At 48.7% G+C, this 23,347-nt stretch overlaps 1 protein-coding gene across 1 annotated transcript in view; it reads left to right on the top strand.

The window, feature by feature from the left end:
• CROCC (ciliary rootlet coiled-coil, rootletin) overlaps positions 1 to 23,347 on the top strand; it is an 87,277-nt gene that overhangs the window by 20,211 nt on the left and 43,719 nt on the right. The window contains 11 exon segments of the mRNA XM_056795706.1: positions 3,361 to 3,546; positions 5,776 to 5,859; positions 6,291 to 6,352; positions 6,579 to 6,744; positions 10,351 to 10,457; positions 13,571 to 13,798; positions 14,298 to 14,394; positions 16,923 to 17,027; positions 17,622 to 17,852; positions 19,714 to 19,913; positions 22,392 to 22,580. Coding sequence (XP_056651684.1) covers positions 3,361 to 3,546; positions 5,776 to 5,859; positions 6,291 to 6,352; positions 6,579 to 6,744; positions 10,351 to 10,457; positions 13,571 to 13,798; positions 14,298 to 14,394; positions 16,923 to 17,027; positions 17,622 to 17,852; positions 19,714 to 19,913; positions 22,392 to 22,580 — 1,655 coding nt within the window.

Here is a 23,347-nt window from a genome sequence, read left to right as displayed (position 1 = left end):
TGGATGTGCCCCAAGGCAACGGTGAGACTGGAGCCTGATGGAGGGACCCAGCCACGGCCCAGTCTCTCCCTGGCTTCCTCCCCGCTGTCCAAGCTGGATTCTCTGAGCCCGGCGCCCCGCTGCTCACAAGGTAGACCCTCCAAACCAGCACCTTTGCCCGCTCAGAGGTTCCTGCTGCTGCTGGGGGCTCAGCCCTCTGGGTTGTGGAGGAGGGGTCCTGGGACCTTCGCTCTGCCTTCCCCTTAGCTCTGAGTATTCTTGGATTCTGGCTTTTGGGGGGCGTACCTTTTTATTTGAGTCCAGAAGGAGGGTTCCCCGCTTCTGTCCTGTTGTTCAGCTTGAATTTCGGTGCCCTAGGAGCATTCAGTCTATATTGGTAAGGAAGTGTCTTCCACGAGGTCTGAACTTTTGCTGCTTGCTAAGCCGCCATCTTGACTCCGCCCCCCAATCCTGTTCTTCTTTTAAGATCATCCAAATGCAACAGAATCACAACTGGATCCTCTGTTTAATTAGATTCCCTGTATAACCCCTGGTGATGATAAAGTTCTGAGGAACTGCATGTATCACCTATTCATATGGGTATTTAACTGCTTAAACCCTGTTTAGGTCTTTATAATTTCTCACTCATTTTTATTTTTTATGCTTCTCTTGATTCCTGCATGTTTGTCAAATTTTTTACTTGGCTCTAGTCTTTTTATCAGAATGCTTAAGATTCTTCATTTCATTAAAGATCCATTTTTCCCTTGTAGAATTATATCCAGTTTTGTTGGGTAAATTATTCCTAGTCATAAACTTAGACCCTTTTGCCTTTTGGAATATCATATTTCAAACTCTCTATTCCTTTATATGGGTGCTAAAACTTAATGTGGTCCTGAATATAGCTTCATGATACTTGCATTCTTTCTTTCTGCCTGCTTGCAGTACTTTTCCCTTGATTTAGGAACTCTAGGTTTTGGCTGCAATATTCCTGAGAGTTTGCATTTTGGAGGTGACTTGCATTCTTCCAATTTCTACTTTTCCTCTGGTTTTAAGATATTGAGATTATTTTCTTTTATGATTTCTTAAAGTATGATGTCTAGGTTTTTATTTGTATATAGCTTCAGATAGTTCAATGTTTCTTAAATTATCTCTCCCCAATCTGTTTTCCAGGTCACTTGTTTTTCCTATGAGATATTTCATATTTTCTTGTATTTTTTTCCAGTCTTTTGATTTAAAAAAATTTATTGCTGTCTCAAGGAGTTATTAGCTTCCATATAGAAAAATTCTTCTTTTTTTAAGGAATTTCTTCCATTGTTTCTTATATCTTTGTCTGTTTGCCATATCTAGTGGTCTTTTTAGTCTTTATGCTTCATAACCATTGTTATGGCATTAGGAAGACCTGAGTCAAAAGTGATTGTAGATAATTACTAGCTGTGTGACCCTGGCTAAGTCACCTAACCCGTTTGTCTTCCTTATAACCACAGCACCCATTTCCCAGGCTTGTTGTGAGGATCAGATGAGATACTGTTTGTAAAGTGCTTCACAAACCTTAAAGCGCTTTATAAATGCTCCTCGTGGCTTGTGTGTCCCTGGCTCTTTGTGAATGTGTGTGTGGGGAGGGCTCCGAGGCTGCTGTGGTTTGGAAGGAGCTATGGTAGCCTGGTCTTGGGCCCCCGGGCTGCCGAGCAGTTCTTGTCAGGCTCCTGTCTGCTTGGACCATCTTCCATCAGTCCCTTCCCTTGCCCGAGGGAGCCCTCCGACCCTGACCCAAGGACACGGCAGTGCCTGCCATTTGGGGTAGGGGCAGCGGAGCTAAAGCCTATGGGTACAAGTGAGAGACGTAGGTCAGTGGCGTGCGTCCCCCATGGACCCCAGCCCAGAGCGGGCCTCAGCTCCATGTGGCTGAGGCCAGAGGGAGGCTGGCCACCATGAGAATGATCCTAAAGGAGGTCTGGTCCCACAACTGGGCTTAGAGGGGGTCTGGTCCCCCCATGGCTGAGCTGGAGGGGGAGGGAGTTGGATTGCTATGGGACAGCCTGGAGGGGGGGGGCCTGGTCCCTGTATGGTGAGCCTGGAGGGGGGGGCCTGGTCCCTGTATGGTGAGGCTGGAGGGGGGGTCTGGTCCCTGTATGGTGAGCCTGGAGGGGGGGGCCTGGTCCCTGTATGGTGAGGCTGGAGGGGGGGGCCTGGTCCCTGTATGGTGAGCCTGGAGGGGGGGCCTGGTCCCTGTATGGTGAGCCTGGAGGGGGGGTCTCTGGTCCCCGTATGGTGAGCCTGGAGGGGGGGTCTCTGGTCCCCGTATGGTGAGCCTGGAGGGGGGGTCTCTGGTCCCCGTATGGTGAGCCTGGAGGGGGGGCCTGGTCCCTGTATGGTGAGCCTGGAGGGGGGGTCTCTGGTCCCTGTATGGTGAGCCTGGAGGGGGGGCCTGGTCCCCGTATGGTGAGCCTGGAGGGGGGGGCCTGGTCCCTGTATGGTGAGCCTGGAGGGGGGGCCTGGTCCCCGTATGGTGAGCCTGGAGGGGGGGGCCTGGTCCCTGTATGGTGAGCCTGGAGGGGGGGCCTGGTCCCTGTATGGTGAGCCTGGAGGGGGGGCCTGGTGCCTGTATGGTGAGCCTGGAGGGGGGGGCCTGGTCCCTGTATGGTGAGGCTGGAGGGGGGGGTCTGGTCCCTGTATGGTGAGCCTGGAGGGGGGGCCTGGTCCCTGTGTGGTGAGCCTGGAGGGGGGGCCTGGTCCCTGTATGGTGAGCCTGGAGGGGGGGCCTGGTGCCTGTATGGTGAGCCTGGAGGGGGGGCCTGGTGCCTGTATGGTGAGCCTGGAGGGGGGGCCTGGTGCCTGTATGGTGAGCCTGGAGGGGGGGGCCTGGTCTCCGTATGGTGAGCCTGGAGGGGGGGGCCTGGTCTCCGTATGGTGAGCCTGGAGGGGGGGGCCTGGTCCCTGTATGGTGAGCCTGGAGGGGGGGGCCTGGTCCCTGTATGGTGAGCCTAGAGTGGGGGGTCTGGTCCCTCTATGGTGAGCCTGGAGGGGGGGGCCTGGTCCCTGTATGGTGAGCCTGGAGGGGGGGCCTGGTCCCCATGTGGTTGGTCCCAGAGGAGGTCTGGTTCCCCTAACTGATCCCAGAGGGTGTCTGATGTCCCAGGAAGAGCTTGGAAGGAGTTTGGTCCCCATGACTGTGCCTGGAGGGTGTTGGGTCCCCTGGCTGAGGTCAGGAGGTTGATCCCCATGGTTAAGCCTAAGGGATGAGGTCCCCTTAGCTGGGCTCAGAGGGTCCCCAGTCCCCGTGAATGAATCCAGAAGGCATGTGGTCCTTGTGAATGAATCCAGGAGAGTGCTAGAGGGTCCGGTCCCTGGGGCTGAGCTCAGGGGGTGTTCTGTCTCCCCTAGCTGGAGCAGAGCCTTCGGCTGGAGTCCGGGGAGCGGGAGCCCTTGGGGTACGGGGTGCTGGGCCAGCAGACCTTGGAGCTGCGACGTCAGCTAGAGGAGGAACAGGCCAACTACAAGCGCAAACTACAAGCCTACCAGGAGGGGCAGCAGCGCCAGGCCCAGCTGGTGCAGAAGCTACAGGGCAAGGTGAGGGAGTGCCTAGGAGGGCCCCCACCCTCGGGGCTACCCTGGCCACAGCTGCTTCTTCTCTGGCTCAGGTCCTCCACCTGTGGTCCTGGAACTTGTCTTTGCAAGGTTTGCATGGCTGTGTTTCTATTCAACCAGTTCTTTTGTAATAAAATGCATTTTATTTTATGCATTTAAAGGAAAAGTCCTAGAAACGTCCCCCGACCAACAAAGGGATTCACAACACAAAGAAATATGTAATTTAACAGGTTGGTTTAATCCAGCCTCTTTATTTGACACATGAGGAAACTGAGGCCCAGCAATGTGAAATCATTTGATAAAAGTCACACAATTGCAGAGTCAGGATTCAAACCTCAGACTGCTGACTTCAGATCTGTTCAGTAGTGCCGGCCTCGCCTTTATATAAAGATTTGTCCCCACACCCTCCACCTAGAAGTTAAAAATCTGTCAGAGAGTTACTGGTTGGGGCAGCTGAGTGGTTGAGTGGATGGGGAGCCATACTCAGAGATGGGAGGTCCTGGGTTCAAATCTAGCCTCAGACATTTCCTAGCTGTGTGACCCTGGAAAAGTCACTGAATCCCCATTGCCTATCCCTTACCACTCTTCTGTCTTGGAACCAATATGTAGTATTGATTCTGAGATGGAAGGTAAGGGTTTAAAAAAAAAAAGAAAGTTATTAGCTTCCTCAAAGTCTCAGGGGAAAAAGAGCAAGGAAACCAAGGCAACTCTGGTGAAATAGAAGCCTAAACTGAGTGTCAGAATACTCTGAGCCTCAGTTTCCTCATCTGTAAAATGGACATAAGGATACTGAGACTATCCACTTTTCAGGGTTATTGTGAGCAAAGCACTTTCTAAACCCTACATAGACCTGTTTGTAAATGTAAGTTCTCTTAAGGGGAAGACTAGAATTTGGTGTCAGAAGAATCCAGCTCAGATTTAAGCTTTGTCACTCCCTTTATCATCTTGAGCAAGTGATTCCCTCTCTCCGTCCAGATTTTCCTCAGTTGTAAAATGAAGGGATTGGACTACATGGTCATTGAGATCCCCACCCCCAGCTCTCTGACATTCTCTGTTCTAAAGTCCCCTCCCAACTCTGACATTCTCTGTTCTAAGGTCTCTCCTAACTCTGACATTCTCTGTTCTAAGCTCTCTCCCAGCTCTGACATTCTCTGTTCTAAGGTCTCTCCCAGCTCTGACATTCTCTGTTCTAAGGTCTCTCCCAGCTCTGACATTCTCTGTTCTAAGGACTCTCCCATCTCTGACACTCTCTGTTCTAAGGTCTCTCCCAGCTCTGACATTCTCTGTTCTAAGGTCTCTCCCAGCTCTGACATTCCTTGTTCTAAGCTCTCTCCTAGCTCTGACATTCTCTGTTCTAAGGTCTCTCCCGGCTCTGACATTCCTTGTTCTAAGCTCTCTCCTAGCTCTGACATTCCCTGTTCTAAGGTCTCTCCCAGCTCTGACATTCTCTGTTCTAAGGTCTCTCCCAGCTCTGACATTCTCTGTTCTAAGCTCCCTCCCAGCTCTGACATTCTCTGTTCTAAGGTCTCTCCCTGTTCTGACATTCTCTGTTCTAAGGTCTCTCCCAGCTCTGACATTCTCTGTTCTAAGCTCTCTCCCAGTTCTGACATTCTCTGTTCTAAGGTCTCTCCCAGCTCTGACATTCTCTGTTCTAAGGTCTCTCCCTGTTCTGACATTCTCTGTTCTAAGGTCTCTCCCAGCTCTGACATTCTCTGTTCTAAGCTCTCTCCTAGCTCTGACATTCTCTGTTCTAAGCTCTCTCCCAGCTCTGACATTCTCTGTTCTAAGGTCTCTCCCAGCTCTGACATTCTCTGTTCTAAGGTCTCTCCCAGCTCTGACATTCTCTGTTCTAAGGTCTCTCCCAGCTCTGACATTCTCTGTTCTAAGCTCTCTCCTAGCTCTGACATTCTCTGTCCTAATATTTCTCCATCTCTGACATTCTGGGTTCTAAAGCCCCCTAACTCCAACATCCTCTGCTCTGCGTCCCCTCCATGCTCCAGCATTCCATGTTCTAAGAGCTCTCCTACCTCCTAAATTCTCTGTTCTAAAGCCCCTTCCAGGGCTGCCATTCTCTGTCCTACGACCCTGACATTCTCTGTTGGAAGGGCTCGGATGGCTCTACGTCCCCCGTCTCTACAGGTCTGGAGTGGGGGTTAGATCCGCCTGGGGACTCTTCTGACTCCTGCCCCCAATCCCTTCGCTCCCCGCCAGGTTCTCCAGTACAAGAAGAAGTGTGGAGATGTGGAACAGCAGCTTCTGGAGAAATCTACAGAGCTGGAGCAGCAGAAGTTAGCGGTAGCTGCCCTCGCCCACCCCCTGCCCCCATGCACCCCTGCCCCCGGACTTCTCCTTTTCTCGGGGATTCCTGAGCTTGCCCCACTTAGGTAGGGCATAGGCAGGCTGACTGGCGAGGGCCACGATGGAAGCCTGTGGTTGCCAGCTCTGGGGAATGGAGCCAGGAAGCTGGTCCAGCCCATGGGAGGCTGTGGTAAGATCCCTGGAGTACGAGAATCTGGGGCTCAATCCTTGTCCTGACGTCCACTGTCGGTGTGACTTTGGCTGAGTCCTTTCCCCTCTCTGGGTCTGTTTTCCCCTCCATAAGAGGAGGGTGCTGGGTACGATGCTTCCGGAGGGCTGCCAGGATCTCCTGGTCCATCCCTCTTGCCGTCCAGTCTGGTGCCCGTCCTTGGGGAGCAGACGTGGATGTGCCCGTGTGTCTCCAGCAGGAGGAGGAGCACAGCCAGGACCTGGAGAATGCCCTCATCCGGCTAGAAGAGGAGCAGCAGAGGTGGGTGGGCATCTGGACAGGGCTCCCTGACTTGGTTGGCGCCCTTCTTGAGACCCATCCTCTGCTGGCACTGCCCGTTCCTCCCATGTCCTTAGCGGCCTGGCTGACCCTTGGGCTTGTGGCCCGGGCACCGTGCAGTCAGGACCGCTGGACCTTGGCCCCGAGGTGGAGCAAGGATCATTGGCACTGACTGCCCGCAGGAGCCTGAGCCGCCCTCCCCCCCCAGGAGTGCCAGCCTGTTGCAAGTGAATGCCATGCTTCGGGAGCAACTCGACCAGGCCAGCGCCGCCAACCAAGCCTTGACCGATGACATCCGCAAAGTGACCAGCGACTGGACCCGCAGTCGGGGGGAGCTGGAGCAGCGCGAGGCCGAGTGGCGGCGGGAGGAAGAGGTAGGCAGGCCCACGGCCAGTCCACTCCACTTACCCTTCCCAGAAATGAGCAGGAGTGCCAGGAGTGAGAAGCTGGTCTCCCGAGCCTCTGTCGTGTGATGGGCGGCTGCGGCCTTCCAGCGGGGATGCCAGCTGAGTAAAAGCTTTGGTATCTCCTGCTAAGCCCCTAGCGATGAGCTTTTGGTACGCTGGGGTGGGAGCTCTGGGGAGTCACAGGAGCTGAGTTCAAATTCTGAATCCTGAGTGATCTTTTCCTTTTCTGTAGAAGGATAGGCTTAAGACAAGGTAACCCCTGAGGTCCCTTTTGTCTTTAAATCCTGGGATCCCTAGGAACCCGAAAACAGAATAAAACCCCCCTGACAACCAGATGGTGAATTCAAAGGGTATTTATTAAGTGTCTGTTGTGTACTAGGCTTTGTGTGAGATTCCAGAGCTACAAGGACACCCACAGAAATAGACCCTGTTCTCAAGGAATTTGTGTTCTAGTCAGGAAGCAAACACATATATAATTTTATTTTTTATGTATGATTCTATTTATATAGACTTATTTTTTAAAGCCTTACTTTCTGTGTTAGTAACAACGTTTAAGACAGGAGGGCACCGGCTAGGCAAATGGGGTTAAGTGACTTGCCCAGGGTCACAGGTTGCGGGAGTGTCTAAAGCCAGATTCAAACCCAGGACTTCTCCTCTCTATGCCTGGCTCTCTATCCACGGAGCCACTTTGCTGCCCCCCAAAATGATTTTTCAAACAACGATAATTGATTGCTACAAAGCGATTTCACAGACACAGTCTCACTTGAGTCTTATAAATGCCTCTGGGGGTAAACTGAGGTCTGGAGTGAGAAACTCCTGCAGTCAGTTAAATAATATGTATTAAATGCCTGCTATGGACCAGGCATTGTACGAAGCACTGTAGGTACCACAGAGAAAAAGACCTCATCCTCAAGGAGCTGATCTGATGGAATAGATGCCCAGAATGACCAAATCGCAGGTTGGGAAGAAACTTCGGAGGCATCTGGTCCGACCTGTAAGAAAATAACGAATCCCCCGCACTATCCTCTCCCTGACAGGTGCTCCTCCCAGCTTCCCCTGAAGACCGGGGGGAGGGGAGACCCTCTCCATCCAGGGGCTCCTTTCCATGTTAGGAAGTGTTTTTCTTCCTTGAGGGGCAGCCAGTGGTTAAGAGAGCCAAGCTTGGGATCAAGAAGATTCCTCTAACTGAATTTCAATCTGACACTTACCAGCTGGATGACCCTAACCAAGTCCCTTCACCCTGTTTGCCTCAGTTTCCTCATCTGTCAAATGAGCTGGAGAAGGAAATGGTAAACCGCTCCAGTATCTTTGCTAAGAAAATCCCAAATGGTGTTGCGAAGAGTCGGATAGAATTAAAATTATTGAACAAAAATGATTTTTCTTCCATTCCACCCAAACCTGCCTCTTTGCTACTCAGTGCTTGCTCAAGGTCATTTGGCCAGTCAGTGATCTGGGAAGGCGAAGTGGAGAGATGGCTAGACCTGGAGTTAGAAGAGGCCGCTGTCCAGTCCTGGCCTTTCTGCTTACTACCTTTGGGACACTGGACAAGCCGCAGCCTCTTTATTTTTTTTTTTTTAATTTTTTTAAAACCCTTACCTTCTGTCTTTGAGTCAATACTGTGTATTGGCTCCAAGGCAGAAGAGTGATAAGGGCTAGGCAATGGGGGTCAAGTTAATTGCCCAGGGTCACACAGCTAGGAAGTGGCAGAGGTCAGATTTGAACCCAGGACCTCCCGTCTGACGCAGCTGCCCCCTGCGCAGCCTCTTTAGAGCTCATTTGCTTTCTCTATAGAGCTAAATCGAAATCTGAGCTTCTGAAATAGAGCTAGGACACAGTCATGTCTCTTCAGTTCAATTCCTAATAATAAAATATATTTTATTTTATATACATATTTTATATTTATTATATTTCCAATTCCTAATAATAAAATACAGTGATCCCTCACCTATCGTGGGAGTTACATCCCAAAGACACCCCACGAAAGGTGAAAATCTAGGAAGTTGTGGTGCTTTATTTATTTTATTATTTATATTTATTTTAAGGCTTTAAAAATGCTTCCCACTCTATAAACTTTTTCCACATTTATTAATCTATGATCATCGAGCCAATCAGTGCCCAGGACTCAGAACACAGTGCTGTGGTTGGTTGCCTTTCATTCCATCAGCCAATAGTATGCCACGATAAGTGTAACTCCATGATACAGAATTAAATATATCTTTTTAAAAATCCTGGGATTTGGTGAAGCTGTAATAAGTGAACCACGATACAGCAAGGGATGACTATAATATAAATATGTAATAAAGCATATTTTTATTTGTTATATTATTAGTTATATATTACTATATTATATATTTAATAAGGTAAGAGATTAATATTTTATTAAACAAGCTAGTAATATCATATTTTATTAAATAAAATATTTATATATTACATATTTTATTAAATAAAATATTTATATATTACATATTTTATTAAATAAAATATTTATATATTACATATTTTATTAAATAAAATATTTATATATTACATATTTTATTAAACAAGATATTTTATTAAGATTAATATATTATATTAAATAATAGATTATGTGTTTTATTGAATAATATTTACTAAATGATATATCAATAGAATATGTGTTTTATTAAATAGTGTATTAATGTATTATATTTTATTAAATAGTATAGTCTTATTTAATAATATAGTTATTAAATGATATATTAATATATTATATTTCATTAAATAATATAAATATATATCATATAAATATATTGATATATCATATATTTTATTAAATAACATATTAATAAATCATGTATTTTATTAAATATGCTTTACCAAATAATGTTATTTTGTCAAGCAATATATTAATATGGTATATATTTTATTAATATATTTTACTAAATAATGTTATATTTTATTAAATGATATATTAATATGGTATATCTTTAATTAATATATTTTACTAAATAATGTTATATTTTATTAAATGATATATTAATATGGTATATATTTTATCAAATAGTATATCAATGTATTATATTTTATTAAATAAAATATTCATATAAATAACATATTTATTATTAAATCCTTACCTTCCATCTTCGAATCAATACCATGTAACAATTCCAATGCAGAAGAGCAGTAAGAGTTAGAGAATAGGGGTTAAGTGGCTTGCCCAGGGTCACACAGTTAAGTGTCTGAGGCTAGATTTGAACCCAGGCTTACAATCTTGAGCCACCTACCTGCCCTCTACAAGTCCTATATTTTGTGTGCAGACACCTGCTTCTGCCAACACACACGCATTATAAAAATAAAACCTCATGTCTAGTCTCCATCTAGGCCTCTCCCTCCTGGGCATCTCAGGAGAGGGATTGATGTAATGTAGTCTTGACCCTCTGGGAGTTTTCTCTTACTCTTCTGGGCTGGGATTTCTGCCAAAGGCAAGACACAGATAGTCCTTGTCTCCTCTTGTCTCCCTACCTGAGGGAGCTGTGAGCTATGTGGACTGGTGAGGGTAGGGGATAGCCATGACCACCACTCACCGCCATCCCTCTAATCCTTTCTATTTATTAGTCTTTCAATGCCTACTTCAGCAATGAACACAGCCGGCTGCTTCTTCTCTGGAGGCAGGTCGTGGGCTTCAGGAGACTGGTCAGTGAGATGAAGACGTCCACAGAGAGGTGAGAGCCTGGGCTGGTGGGGAGGGCACTGATCTTTAGGGAGAAGGGTTGGTTTTGGGTCTTGCCTGCTCTGAGTTTGACTCCTGCCTTGAGCCTTGTAAATGTGGATCCCAAAGATGCTCATTTGATTTTAGAATGTGTGAGGAGGGAGAGACAGTGTTCAGGGCAAGGAAGGCCATAATCCTGCTGACCACTGAGTTGGACAGGCTTTATCTTGAGTGCTTTGGTCAATTTTAGGCATCTTGTTTTATTTTTTATTTTTAATTTAATTTTTTAATGTGTTGTTCTATTTGTATTTATTTTGTTAAATATTTCCCATTTATGGTTTTTTTTTTTGGTCTATAGAGTTTTTTCCTGATTTTAAAAATTGTTTTCAGTTCCACATAGAAATTTTTTTTACCTTTCTTTCCTGGGAGATGGATTGCTTTCTTTGTCATAAGTCCTTCAGAGTTGTCCTGGATCATTGCATTACTGAGAGTCGCTAAGGCTTTCATAGGTGATCCCAGTATAATGTTGCTGCATAACTAATTTTTTTAAACCCTGACCGTCCATCTTAGAATCAATACGGTGTGTTGGTTCCAAGGCAGAAGAGCGATCAGGGCTAGGCAGTGGGGGGTTGGTTAATTTTTGACAATGGTTTTCTGATGTTTTTGAATTCAGATCTTCTCCCTCCTTACCCTCCTCCCTGACCTGAGGCAGTGAATAGTCTAGTCTTATATACCCAAACTGTCATGAAATACATATTTCCATATTGGTCCTGTCATGCAAGAAGACATATCACAGATACAGTAGAAATCTCATAAGGAAATTCATTAGAAGATGGCAGGCTTTGATGGGCCTCAGACTCTACCAGTTCCTTCTTTGGCTGTGGGTAGCATTTTCATCCTGGATCCCTTGAGGTTATCTTGGTGACTGGCTTTGCTGATGATGGTATAGTCCTTCGTAATCGATACAGGCACCTTGTTTTAGAAAAGACAATGTGGAGGATCAATGGGGATAGGATGGGGGATGTAGACTCTTAAGCGATCACCCTAATGCAAATATCAATAATATGGAAATAGGGCTTGATCAATGACATGTAAAACCCAGTGGAGTTGCTCATTGGCTATGGGAAGGGGGTGGAAGGAGGAGAAGGAAAGAACATGATTCACGGAACCATGGAAAATATTCTAAATTTATTAATTAAATTAAAAAAATAGAAGAAAAGAAAAGACAATGTGGAGCAAGGCCAACCAGGATATCGAGGGGAGTGGTAACCAGGCCATTCAGAGATTGGCTCCAGAGAAAGATTGGATAACCAGAAATAAGCAAGACACAGTTTATATATAGCTATCTTTTTTGCCAAATGATACCTTCCCCAATGGGGAGAGAGGAGGGAGTCACTGGGATATTTTAGTGTGAAAAACAAATAAATAAATTTCAATTTTATAAAAAAGGATTGACTGAAAAACTTGGGGTGCTTATTCTGGAGACTTGGGGGCCACGATCCCCACTTTTGAGTGTTTGAAAGGCCATCAATGACACAAGAGGCAGATTCGACTCATTCTTCTTGGCCTCAGAGGGCAGAACAAAGAGGGACAGGATTCGCAAGGTGGAGAATTTCAGCTGGAGGTCAGCAAAAACTTCCCCAAATGAAGTGGGCAGCTCAGGAGGGAGGAAGCAAGCAAGAGCTGGTTGAGCTCTTAACTGAAATGTAGGGGGGGATTCCTATTCAAATGTCTGTTGGAGCATACCAATCCATACCAGATATTTTTCACACATCTACTACGTGCCAAGCATTGTGCCAGGTACTGGCAATGCAACTACAAAGAATGAAGCCATCCCTGGTTGGCAGGGAGTTTATGTACACTCTGATGGAGGAGGCGAGGACGTGGGCCAATTTCCACAGAATAAATATAATATAGAATAATTAAAAATATAATAATTGCTATTTTCTATTGAGTTTATTTGGGTTTTGGTTTTATGTGATTATTCTCTTTAAAAATGAACAACATGGAAATATGTTTTGTGTGGTAATACATGTGTAGCCCAGATTAAATTGCTTGCTAGCTCTGGGATGGGGGAAGGAAGGGAGAGAGACAGTTGGAAACATAATTCCTTAAAACTTATATGGAAATGTGTTATTATGTGTAATTGGTAAAACCAGATACCTTTACCAAAAAAAAAAGAAAGAAATATGTATGTTCAAAGTCATTAAGTAAAAGGGCCTTTGGGAGGGAGGACACTAAAAGATGGGGAAATCATGAAAGTGTTCTTGTAGAAGGTAGGGCTGGGCCATATCTTGAAGGAAAGATGGACTCTGTGAGGAGGAGGTAAGGAGCGAGTGCATTCCAGGCAAAGATGTGGAGGAGGGAAATGGAGTGTGAGGAATGAGGAACAGAGAGGCCAGTTTGCCTGGACCAAGGCCTGTGGGAGAGGCAGTAACAAATGGCCATCGAGGCTGCCGATAGATGGAGGCCAGACTGTTCAGGACTTTAAAGCTAAACAGAGTAGTTCCTATTTTATCTTGGAACAATAGGGAGCCACTGCAGATGGGCAAATAGGGAAGGCACAAGGTTAGATCTGTGATTAAGGAAAGTCACGTCAGAAGAAGTGTGTATATTGCTTAATAGTACTCAGAAGTGGGGATCCGAAATAAGCAGCTCAAGTTTTTTCAGCCAATTCTATTTTTTCAATTTCATTTGATTTAAACATTTCATTTTCATTTAATCTTATTTAATGTTTAATTTAAATTTATTGAATTAAATAAAATATTTACTTAAAGTATTTAAATAATGTATATATAATTTATAACATAAACATATAATATAAAATTTAAATTATTTTTACTTTTTACTTTAAAGTATGATATATGAATATACAATACAAAAATACAATAAAAATCAATTATGTTAAAATAAAAAAATTGAATTGATAAAAGAGAGCAGTAACTCTCTTCCTCCCTCCCCTCCCCCTATGAGTGAGCTGAGACCTGAGAGCAGTTAGAAGGCTACTGCCATAACCCGGGTGAGAGGTGAGGGCTCGGACGTAGGGGGCGGCTATTAGAGTGGGAAGAAGGGATTGGGTGTAAGTGATGTTGGGAAGCCCCTAAGTCCCCTCTTGTGCCTTGACAGGGACCTGTCCCAGCTGGGCATAGAGCTGGCCAGGACCTCCCGGACTATCCACTCGGCCAGCCTGGGCTTGAGCGGGAGCCTCCGGCTGGCGGAGAGCAGCAGCGAGGCGGCCATGGAGAAGGCAGCCCTGCTGCGAGCCCAGCTGGAGGAGCAGCTGCGGGACAAGGTGCACGACCTGATTCAGCTCCAGGTGAAGAGCGACCTGGAGAAGGCCGAGCTCAGCTCCAGGTCAGTGAGTCGGGGAGGCAGGTGGGCACCAGCCAGGCCACCAGCCATGACCGCAGCCTTGCTCCGGCCGCCATTCATCCCGGGCCAGCTGTGGCTTAGGGCAGGACTCCAGGGTCTGCGCATCCCATTTCCGATGGCTCCCAGGAAGTCATGGGGAACAGGGAAGAAAGGTGGGCTGGGGAGGGGTAGACTTCCTTCCTTTTCTATGCCTCTATTTCCTGTATTCCTTTCAAATGGCATGCAGGGCGTCAGTTATTTTAAAAACTAATGATTTAGAACTTTTGGTCTTAGAATCAAAAAGAAGTGAAGGGTTTAAAGATGTTCCAATTATGATTATTATTACAAGGATTTAGTATACGGATTTATTGAGCATCCATGCCGCTGTGGGAGGGAACATATCGTTTCAGTGCCCGCGGGGCTCCTGTTAAAAGAGAAGGGCGAGGGGTGGACGCGGCCCACTGTAATACTAACCAGTGGTGCCCTCCTCTTGGCCCACCAGAGTGCACGAGTTAACCTTACTGGTGGAACAGCTTCAGAAGCAAAACTCCGAGAAGGACCGAGCCAACGAGGCCCTGACTCAGAAGGTGGAAGCCTTGGTGAGAACGTGGAGGACTGGGGACGAGAGGAGAGTTCCGGGGCCAGGACATGTCCCCCGGGAGGCTCCTCGTTGGGTTTTTTCCCATTTCTAATCCCTCTGGGTCCATTAAACCGTCTCCTTTGGGAGGTAGTTTTCTATTTCAGAGCCAGCGCCTGGGGCTAGATGTTAGGAGGGAGAGAGCTGGGACTGGAGAAGATCCTCCCAATTCAGGGTGCGGTAGACAGTCCCCGTGTCTGACGAAGCCCAGCCTGGACGCGTTCCCCCCACGCAAGGGCCTGTGGGATTGGTGCCAGGGCCTGGCCTACCTCGCCCGACTCCCCTGCTTTCTTTGCCCAGTAGTGTTTGCAGTAGAGAGAACCCTGGCTAGAAATCAGGACACCAGCATGTTAGTCTTAGGTCTGCCTCTAATTCACTGTGAGCCTGGAAGCAAGCAGTTTTCTCTTTATGGATATTTCCCTAATCTTTGTTTTTCCCTTCTTCTAGCTCTGAAATTCTATGTTCTGAGGTTCCCCCATCCCAGCGCTAATTTTTCTGAGTTCTAAGGTCTCTCCCAGCTCTGACATTCCCTGTTCTAAGGTCTCTCCCAGCTCTGACATTCCCTGTTCTAAGGTCTCTCCCAGCTCTGACATTCTCTGTTCTAAGCTCTCTCCCAACCCTGACATTCTCTGTTCTATGGTCTCTCCCAGCTCTGACATTCTCTGTTCTAAGGTCTCTCCCAGCTCTGACATTCCATGTTCTAAGGTCTCTCCCAGTTCTGACATTCTCTGTTCTAAGCTCTCTCCCAGCTCTGACATTCCATGTTCTAAGGTCTCTCCCAGCTCTGACATTCTCTGTTCTAAGGTCTCTCCCAGCTCTGACATTCTTTGTTCTAAGATCTCTCCCAGCTCTGACATTCTCTGTTCTAAGCTCTCTCCCAACCCTGACATTCTCTGTTCTATGGTCTCTCCCAGCTCTGACATTCTCTGTTCTAAGGTCTCTCCCAGCTCTGACATTCCATGTTCTAAGGTCTCTCCCAGTTCTGACATTCTCTGTTCTAAGCTCTCTCCCAGCTCTGACATTCCATGTTCTAAGGTCTCTCCCAGCTCTGACATTCTGTGTTCTAAGGTCTCTCCCAGCTCTGACATTCTTTGTTCTAAGATCTCTCCCAGCTCTGACATTCTCTGTTCTGAGGTCTCTCCCAGCTCTGACATTCTCTGTTCTAAGGTCTCTCCCAGCTCTGACATTCTCTGTTCTAAGGTCTCTCCCAGCTCTGACATTCTGGGTTCTAAGACTCTTCCTAGCTCTGACATTCTGTGTTCTAAGGTCTGTCCCAGCTCTGACATTCTCTGTTCTAAGGTCTCTCCCAGCTCTGACATTCCATGTTCTAAGGTCTCTCCCAGTTCTGACATTCTCTGTTCTAAGCTCTCTCCCAGCTCTGACATTCCATGTTCTAAGGTCTCTCCCAGCTCTGACATTCTCTGTTCTAAGGTCTCTCCCAGCTCTGACATTCCATGTTCTAAGGTCTCTCCCAGTTCTGACATTCTCTGTTCTAAGCTCTCTCCCAGCTCTGACATTCCATGTTCTAAGGTCTCTCCCAGCTCTGACATTCTGTGTTCTAAGGTCTCTCCCAGCTCTGACATTCTTTGTTCTAAGGTCTCTCCCAGCTCTGACATTCTGTGTTCTAAGGTCTCTCCCAGCTCTGACATTCTCTGTTCTAAGCTCTCTCCCAGCTCTCACACTCTCTGTTCTAAGGTCTCTCCCAGCTCTGACATTCTCTGTTCTAAGGTCTCTCCCAGCTCTGACATTCCATGTTCTAAGGTCTCTCCCAGTTCTGACATTCTCTGTTCTAAGCTCTCTCCCAGCTCTGACATTCCATGTTCTAAGGTCTCTCCCAGCTCTGACATTCTGTGTTCTAAGGTCTCTCCCAGCTCTGACATTCTTTGTTCTAAGATCTCTCCCAGCTCTGACATTCTCTGTTCTGAGGTCTCTCCCAGCTCTGACATTCTCTGTTCTAAGGTCTCTCCCAGCTCTGACATCCCCTGTTCTAAGCTCTCTCCCAGCTCTGACATTCTGGGTTCTAAGGTCTCCCAGCTCTGAGACAGTTGCTCTGCCCTCTGCAGGGACCCTGGGAGACGTCCATCCACCCCAACTCATCGATCTTGAGTTTGATTCAGTGGGGAAAATGGTGGCGGGTTCAGGCTTCTTAGATGGGGGAGTAAGATTAAAATTAATATCCAATAGCTCCAAATATATTTTATAAGATTTATTAATAATCACTTGAAGTAAAAGAAATAAAAAGTACAAAAATAAATAAAAACCTGAGTAAAGAAAAGTCTTCGCAGCCGCGTTCACAGAAAGAGAGCGGCGCTGTCCCGCCCACACCTTATCTCCAAAGCGTGAGGATGTAGGGTGAGAAGGAACCTGGGAGGCGGGATTTAGCGTCCTGGGGAGCAGGTTCCAGGTATACAGGGGAGGAGGGAGGGGGTCCTCGGGCCAGAAAGAAGCCATCATGACCCTTTCTTGCCTTGTCCACCATGCTACCTGCAGGAAGCCGTGCGGCTCCAAGAGCAGGCGGCCATGGAGGCGGAGGAGGTGGAGGCCCTGAGGACTGAGTCCGAAGTGCTCCAGCAAACCCTGCGGGACCTGGCCCAGGTGTGTGTGGGGGGGGGGAGGGGGCCCGGGGCGGGGGAGGGGAGAGCTGCAGGGCTTGTGTCTAACGGGAGGAGCCCTACTGGTGGGGCTTCGGCCATGCCATGGGGACCCTGAGGAGGTCTGTGGAGAATGGGAACCTTTGAAATCCTCCCATTTCCCAGAGCCACGGACCAACATGAGCGGGGGGTGAGCAGTCCTAGGAGGCTGCCCACACACTGGGCATCAGAGCCGTCACTGTATAGAGACTCGGGGGATAGAGAGCCAGGCCTAGAGACGGGAGGTCCCGAGTTCCAATTTAGTCACCGATATTCCTAGCTGGGTGACCCCCACTGCCTAATTCTTATCCCGCTTCTGCCTTGGAACCGATACACAGTATTGATCTAAGACACAAGGTAAAGGTTTAAAAAAATGTGTGTAGAATAAGGACAATCGGTTGGCTAGATCTAATCTGGAAGGTCTTCCTGGAGGAGGCAGGCGCTGGATATAAAAGGAGGCATCAGAATAAGGCAAACCCTTTCCCGGGGGTGCTCCTGTCTGGAGGTAGGAGTGACCCTCCCAACCAGCCTTTCTCATCCCTTCTTCCTCCTGCGCCAGGCTGTCCTGTCCGACACAGACAGCGGGATCCAGATGGGCGGGCTGGAGCGCACCCCCGAGACCTCAGATGGCAGTCTGCGCGGCCTCTCTAGCCTGCGCACCCCCTCCCCGCTCCGGCGCTCTTCCCCCCGCCCCAGCGGCTCCCCTCGCCCCAGCCTATCCCCGGCCTTCTCTGACTCGACCCTCGCCTTGGTCCACTCTGCCTTGCACAAGAGACAAATGCAGGTCCAGGTAGGAAGCCCGGCCACCGCTGAGCCCTGCCCGGTCTCCAAGGGGAAGGAGAAAGAGGACGTGGGACCCTCTCGGGGCTTCCCCTTCTGTTCTTGGTCTGGCCATGGGGGCCGGAGCTGGGGAGCCGGGGCGGACAGGAGGCTGCTGGGAAGTGGGAACACAGTGGGAGAAAAGACAAAGTCCCAGAAGGATTCCTTGGAGCCCTCCCATCGGGGGACCTTAAAAATGGGAACAGGATTTCCTTGCATGTACTCCCTTAAAGGCATTTTCCTTGGGTCCGAGATCTCCAAGCCCTGGGGAAAGGGATACAGTACTGGAGGTTTGGGGAGCACTCCAGAACAGGTTCAGTGCCAGGATTGCCCGGGGGCTAAATGCGCTTCACGGGCATTCGCATCAAGGGTGACAGGGGCCGAGGCTCAGTGTAGTCATAGGAATGGGGTACAGAGTGCTAGGTGGACGAGATGGGGATGCCATATCAGGGATGGAGGGGCCAAATGATGCGGTTGGTGGGATTGGCACAGAAGATGAGTGTCAGGGATGAGGGCTCAGAGTCTGGATGGGAGCTCAGAGTCAGGGGTGGGGGCTCAGAATTAGAGATGGGGGTTCAGAGTAAGATATGGGGCTCAGAATCAGGTTTGGGGGTTCAATGTTAGGGATGGAGTCTCAGGGTCAGGAATGGGTGGGGCCATCAAAGGTGATAATAGTGTCAGGGATGGGGGATCATTGTCAAGGATAGGGGTTCAGGATCAGAGATGGGGGCTCAAAATCAGGGATGGAGCTTCAGAGTAAGATATGGGAGCTCAGAATCAGGTTTGGGGGTTCAATGTTAGGGATGGAGTCTCAGGGTCAGGAATGGGTGGGGCCATCAAAGGTGATAATAGTGTCAGGGATGGGGGATCATTGTCAAGGATAGGGGTTCAGGATCAGAGATGGGGGCTCAAAATCAGGGATGGAGCTTCAGAGTAAGATATGGGGGCTCAGAATCAGGTTTGGGGGTTCAATGTTAGGGATGGAGTCTCAGGGTCAGGAATGGGTGGGGCCATCAAAGGTGATAATAGTGTCAGGGATGGGGGATCATTGTCAAGGATAGGGGTTCAGGATCAGAGATGGGGGCTCAAAATCAGGGATGGAGCTTCAGAGTAAGATATGGGAGCTCAGAATCAGAAATGGGGGCTCAGAGTCAGGGATGGGGGCTCAGAATTAGAGATGGGGACTCAGAGTCAGGGATGGGGGCTCAGTGTATGGGATGGGGGCTCAGAGTAATAGATGAGAACTCAGAATCAGGGAATGGAGCTTCAGAGTAAGATATGGGAGCTCAGAATCAGAAATGGGGGCTCAGAGTCAGGGATGGGGGCTCAGAATTAGAGATGGGGGCTCAGATTAAGGGATGAGAACTCAATCAGGGAATGGAGCTTCAGAGTCAGGGATGGGGGCTCAGAATTAGAGATGGGGACTCAGAGTCAGGGATGGGGGCTCAGTGTATGGGATGGAGGCTCAGAGTAATAGATGAGAACTCAGAATCAGGGAATGGAGCTTCAGAGTAAGATATGGGGGCTCAGAATCATAAATGGGGGCTCAGAGTCAGGGATGGGGGCTGTATCAGGGATCAGAGTTAAATATGAAGGCTAGTAAGTTGCCCTGCATCAGGGTTGGGGCTAGGATCAGGTATAATTAGTTGCACAATGTCAGAGGTAGACTCTCAGGGTCATGAATGCTCTGTCCTGCCCTGGATTTTGCAGGCCCTGCCATCCCTGGGCTAGCAAATGTGGGGGTCCAAGGCCTGGGCATCTAGGAATGCATTGGAGAGCCATCGAGGAGAAGTTGGGGCACTGATGGTCCTTGGGGCTGGGGTTGCCTCCAGGATATGCGAGGGCGCTATGAGGCGAGCCAGGACCTTCTGGCCTCCCTGAGGAAGCAGCTGGCGGACAGTGAGGCTGAGCGCCGGAGCCTGGACAAGCAGGTGCTACAGCTTCGGGATTCGGCTGATGGTGCAGCCCAGGCCAAGGAAGATGCGCTTCGAGATTTGCAGAGACTGCGCAGTGCCCACGACCTCCTGAACAGGTAGTGCCTACCAGGGTGACGGGAGGATATGGGCCAGGGGACTCCACCCTGGCCTTAGTAGAGGATCATTGTGTGAGGAGAGTGACCAAAGCGGAGGCCCTTCTGGCCAGGCAGACTTGTCCAAAGCCATAGGATGAGATACTGGTGGAACCAGGGCAGAGACCTAAAAGAGGAAGGGGAGAGCAGGAGGGGAAGGGGCTGGTGATAGTGGTGTTTCTTCAGCAGCAAATGTTTGCCTTGCCCTGTACTAGGCAGTGGGAGGAGAGGGGCAGAAGAAATTAATAGAATGTTTGTGTTGGAAGCACTATTAGAATATAGAAACCAGTAGAACCCAGAATGTGAGAGCTGGGAGAGACCTCAGAACCCAGAATGTCAGAGCTGGGAGAGACCTCAGAACCCAGAATGTGAGAGCTGGGAGAGACCTCAGAACCCAGAATGTCAGAGCTGGGAGAGACCTTAGAACAGAGAATGTCAGAGCTGGGAGAGACCTTAGAACACAGAATGTCAGAGCTGGGAGAGACCTTAGAACAGGGAATGTCAGAGCTGGGAGAGACCTTAGAACAGAGAATGTCAGAGCTGGGAGAGACCTTAGAACACAGAATGTCAGAGCTGGGAGAGACCTTAGAACAGAGAATGTCAGAGCTGGGAGAGACCTTAGAACACAGAATGTCAGAGCTGGGAGAGACCTTAGAACAGAGAATGTCAGAGCTGGGAGAGACCTCAGAACCCAGAATGTCAGAGCTGGGAGAGACCTTAGAACAGAGAATGTCAGAGCTGGGAGAGACCTTAGAACACAGAATGTCAGAGCTGGGAGAGACCTTAGAACAGAGAATGTCAGAGCTGGGAGAGACCTTAGAACACAGAATGTCAGAGCTGGGAGAGACCTCAGAACCCAGAATGTCAGAGCTGGGAGAGACCTTAGAACAGGGAATGTCAGAGCTGGGAGAGACCTTAGAACAGAGAATGTCAGAGCTGGGAGAGACCTTAGAACAGAGAATGTCAGAGCTGGGAGAGACCTTAGAACACAGAATGTCAGAGCTGGGAGAGACCTCAGAATCCAGAATGTCAGAGCTGGGAGAGACCTCAGAACCCAGAATGTGAGAGCTGGGAGAGACCTCAGAACCCAGAATGTCAGAGCTGGGAGGGAGCTTAGAACAGAGAATGTCAGAGCTGAGAGAGACCTTAGAACACAGAATGTCAGAGCTGGGAGAGACCTCAGAATCCAGAATGTCAGAGCTGGGAGAGACCTCAGAACCCAGAATGTGAGAGCTGGGAGAGACCTCAGAACCCAGAATGTCAGAGCTGGGAGACACCTTAAAACCCAGAATGTCAGAGCTGGGAGAGACCTCAGAACCCAGAATGTCAGAGCTGGGAGAGACCTTAGAACCCAGAATGTCAGAGCTGGGAGAGACCTTAGAACCCAGAATGTCAGAGCTGGGAGGGAGCTTAGAACAGAGAATGTCAGAGCTGGGAGAGAGCTTAGAACAGAGGATGTCAGAGCCGGGAGAGAGCTTAGAACAGAGAATGTCAGAGCTGGGAGAGAGCTTAGAACAGAGAATGTCAGAGCCGGGAGAGAGTTTAGAACAGAGAATGTCAGAGCCGGGAGAGAGCTTAGAACAGAGAATGTCAGAGCTGGGAGAGACCTTAGAACAGAGAATGTCAGAGCTGGGAGAGACCTTAGAACAGAGAATGTCAGAGCCAGGAGAGAGCTTAGAACAGAGAATGTCTGAGCTGGGAGAGACCTTAGAACAGAGACTGTCAGAGCTGGGAGAGACCTTAGAACAGAGACTGTCAGAGCTGGGAGAGACCTCAGAACACAGAATGTGAGAGCTGGGAGGGAGCTTAGAACAGGGAATGTCAGAGCTGGGAGAGAGCTTAGAACAGAGACTGTCAGAGCTGGGAGAGACCTCAGAACACAGAATGTGAGAGCTGGGAGGGAGCTTAGAACAGGGAATGTCAGAGCTGGGAGAGAGCTTAGAACAGAGACTGTCAGAGCTGGGAGAGACCTTAGAACAGAGAATGTCAGAGCTGGGAGGGAGCTTAGAACAGGGAATGTCAGAGCTGGGAGAGAGCTTAGAACAGAGAATGTCAGAGCTGGGAGAGACCTTAGAACAGAGAATGTCAGAGCTGGGAGAGAGCTTAGAACAGAGAATGTCAGAGCAAGGATTAACCTTAAAACAGAATGTAAGAATTGAGAGGAACTCCCACTCCCTCATGCATGCTCTCAGTCCTCAAAGATGTTCCAGGGTCTTTGGGGTGGTAAATATATAAGCCTGGAATCGAGAATAATACCTAATAATATCTAACCAAAGGCTGGATGATGGTTTGGATTTTCAGTGAGGTAGGAGGCTGTAGAAGAGAGAGGTCAGTGTGCGGGCTGGACAGAGCAGGGCAGGCGGGGTGATGCCTGCCATGAGACAGGGTGGCTCCCACCCCTTCCTCCTGTAAACCCACCCCCTTTTCCCTGGCCCTTGGCAGCGAGAAGGACGGGCTGGTACGGAGCCTGGCGGCCATGCAGATGCAGGTGGAGATGCTGCATCAGGAGAAGGAGAAGCTACAGCTGGCCCAGGATGAGCTCCAGAGGCAGAGGGACCAGCTGGAGGAGGAGAAGGAGGACATCGCTCAGGACAGAGAGAGATTCCACAAGGAAGCAGACCGGGGGTAAGAGTGAGCTCTCCTACTCCTCCTGTCCCCCCCCCCCCAATCAGACCTGGCTCTGGCTGACTGTGCAGAACAGAGAATGTCACACCAGGGAGGGACCTCAGCTGGCGTCCCATCCTGTTCGCTCATTTCACAGAGGAGGAAACTGAGGCCCAGGGAAAAGAATGGACTTAGCCAGGATCACCCAGCTCTTAGGAAGAACCAGAGCTGGGAGTCCAGTTCAGATTGAGGCCATTTTCCAGCCCATCCCATGGTCAGTGCAGAAGACCTCCTCAGTCATTCTGCCAGATATCTGTCCAGGGCCTTAGTGTTTCATGCCCATTCTCTCAGTTGTTCTCCACAGTATCCTAGAAGTAGATTGGGTATAACATCTCCATTGCTGTAGTGGGGGGCCCTTGACTCGTCACCCCCTGATTTTTAAGTGGCCCCCCCTTCCTGCACATGAGTTGCAGCAAATCTTGGCACCTGGGCAGTTTAGAACTGACAGGCTTTGAGGAGGGGCAGAAGAAGCTCCTTGAAACCCTGACTTTGGCAGGAGGGGGAGAAGCATGGAGGAATGTTGCCCATTTTTTAGTCCCTATTATTTTAGGTACCACCATCATTCTGGTCACTCAGGTTACCAGGCTTAGCATCAGCCTGGACTCTTCTCATTCCCTCACCACCATCCCCAAAGGCAATCAGTTGTTGGGTCTGGTAAAAAATTTCTTAAAAAATAATAAATATATATTTATTATCATATACAACAAAAATTATTTATTATTTTTATTATATGA

Source organism: Monodelphis domestica, chromosome 4 (genome assembly GCF_027887165.1).
Source record: "Monodelphis domestica isolate mMonDom1 chromosome 4, mMonDom1.pri, whole genome shotgun sequence".
Lineage (NCBI taxonomy): Eukaryota > Metazoa > Chordata > Mammalia > Didelphimorphia > Didelphidae > Monodelphis > Monodelphis domestica.
Note: the sequence above shows the minus strand (reverse complement) of the source record. Positions and strands in the feature narration are given on the sequence as shown.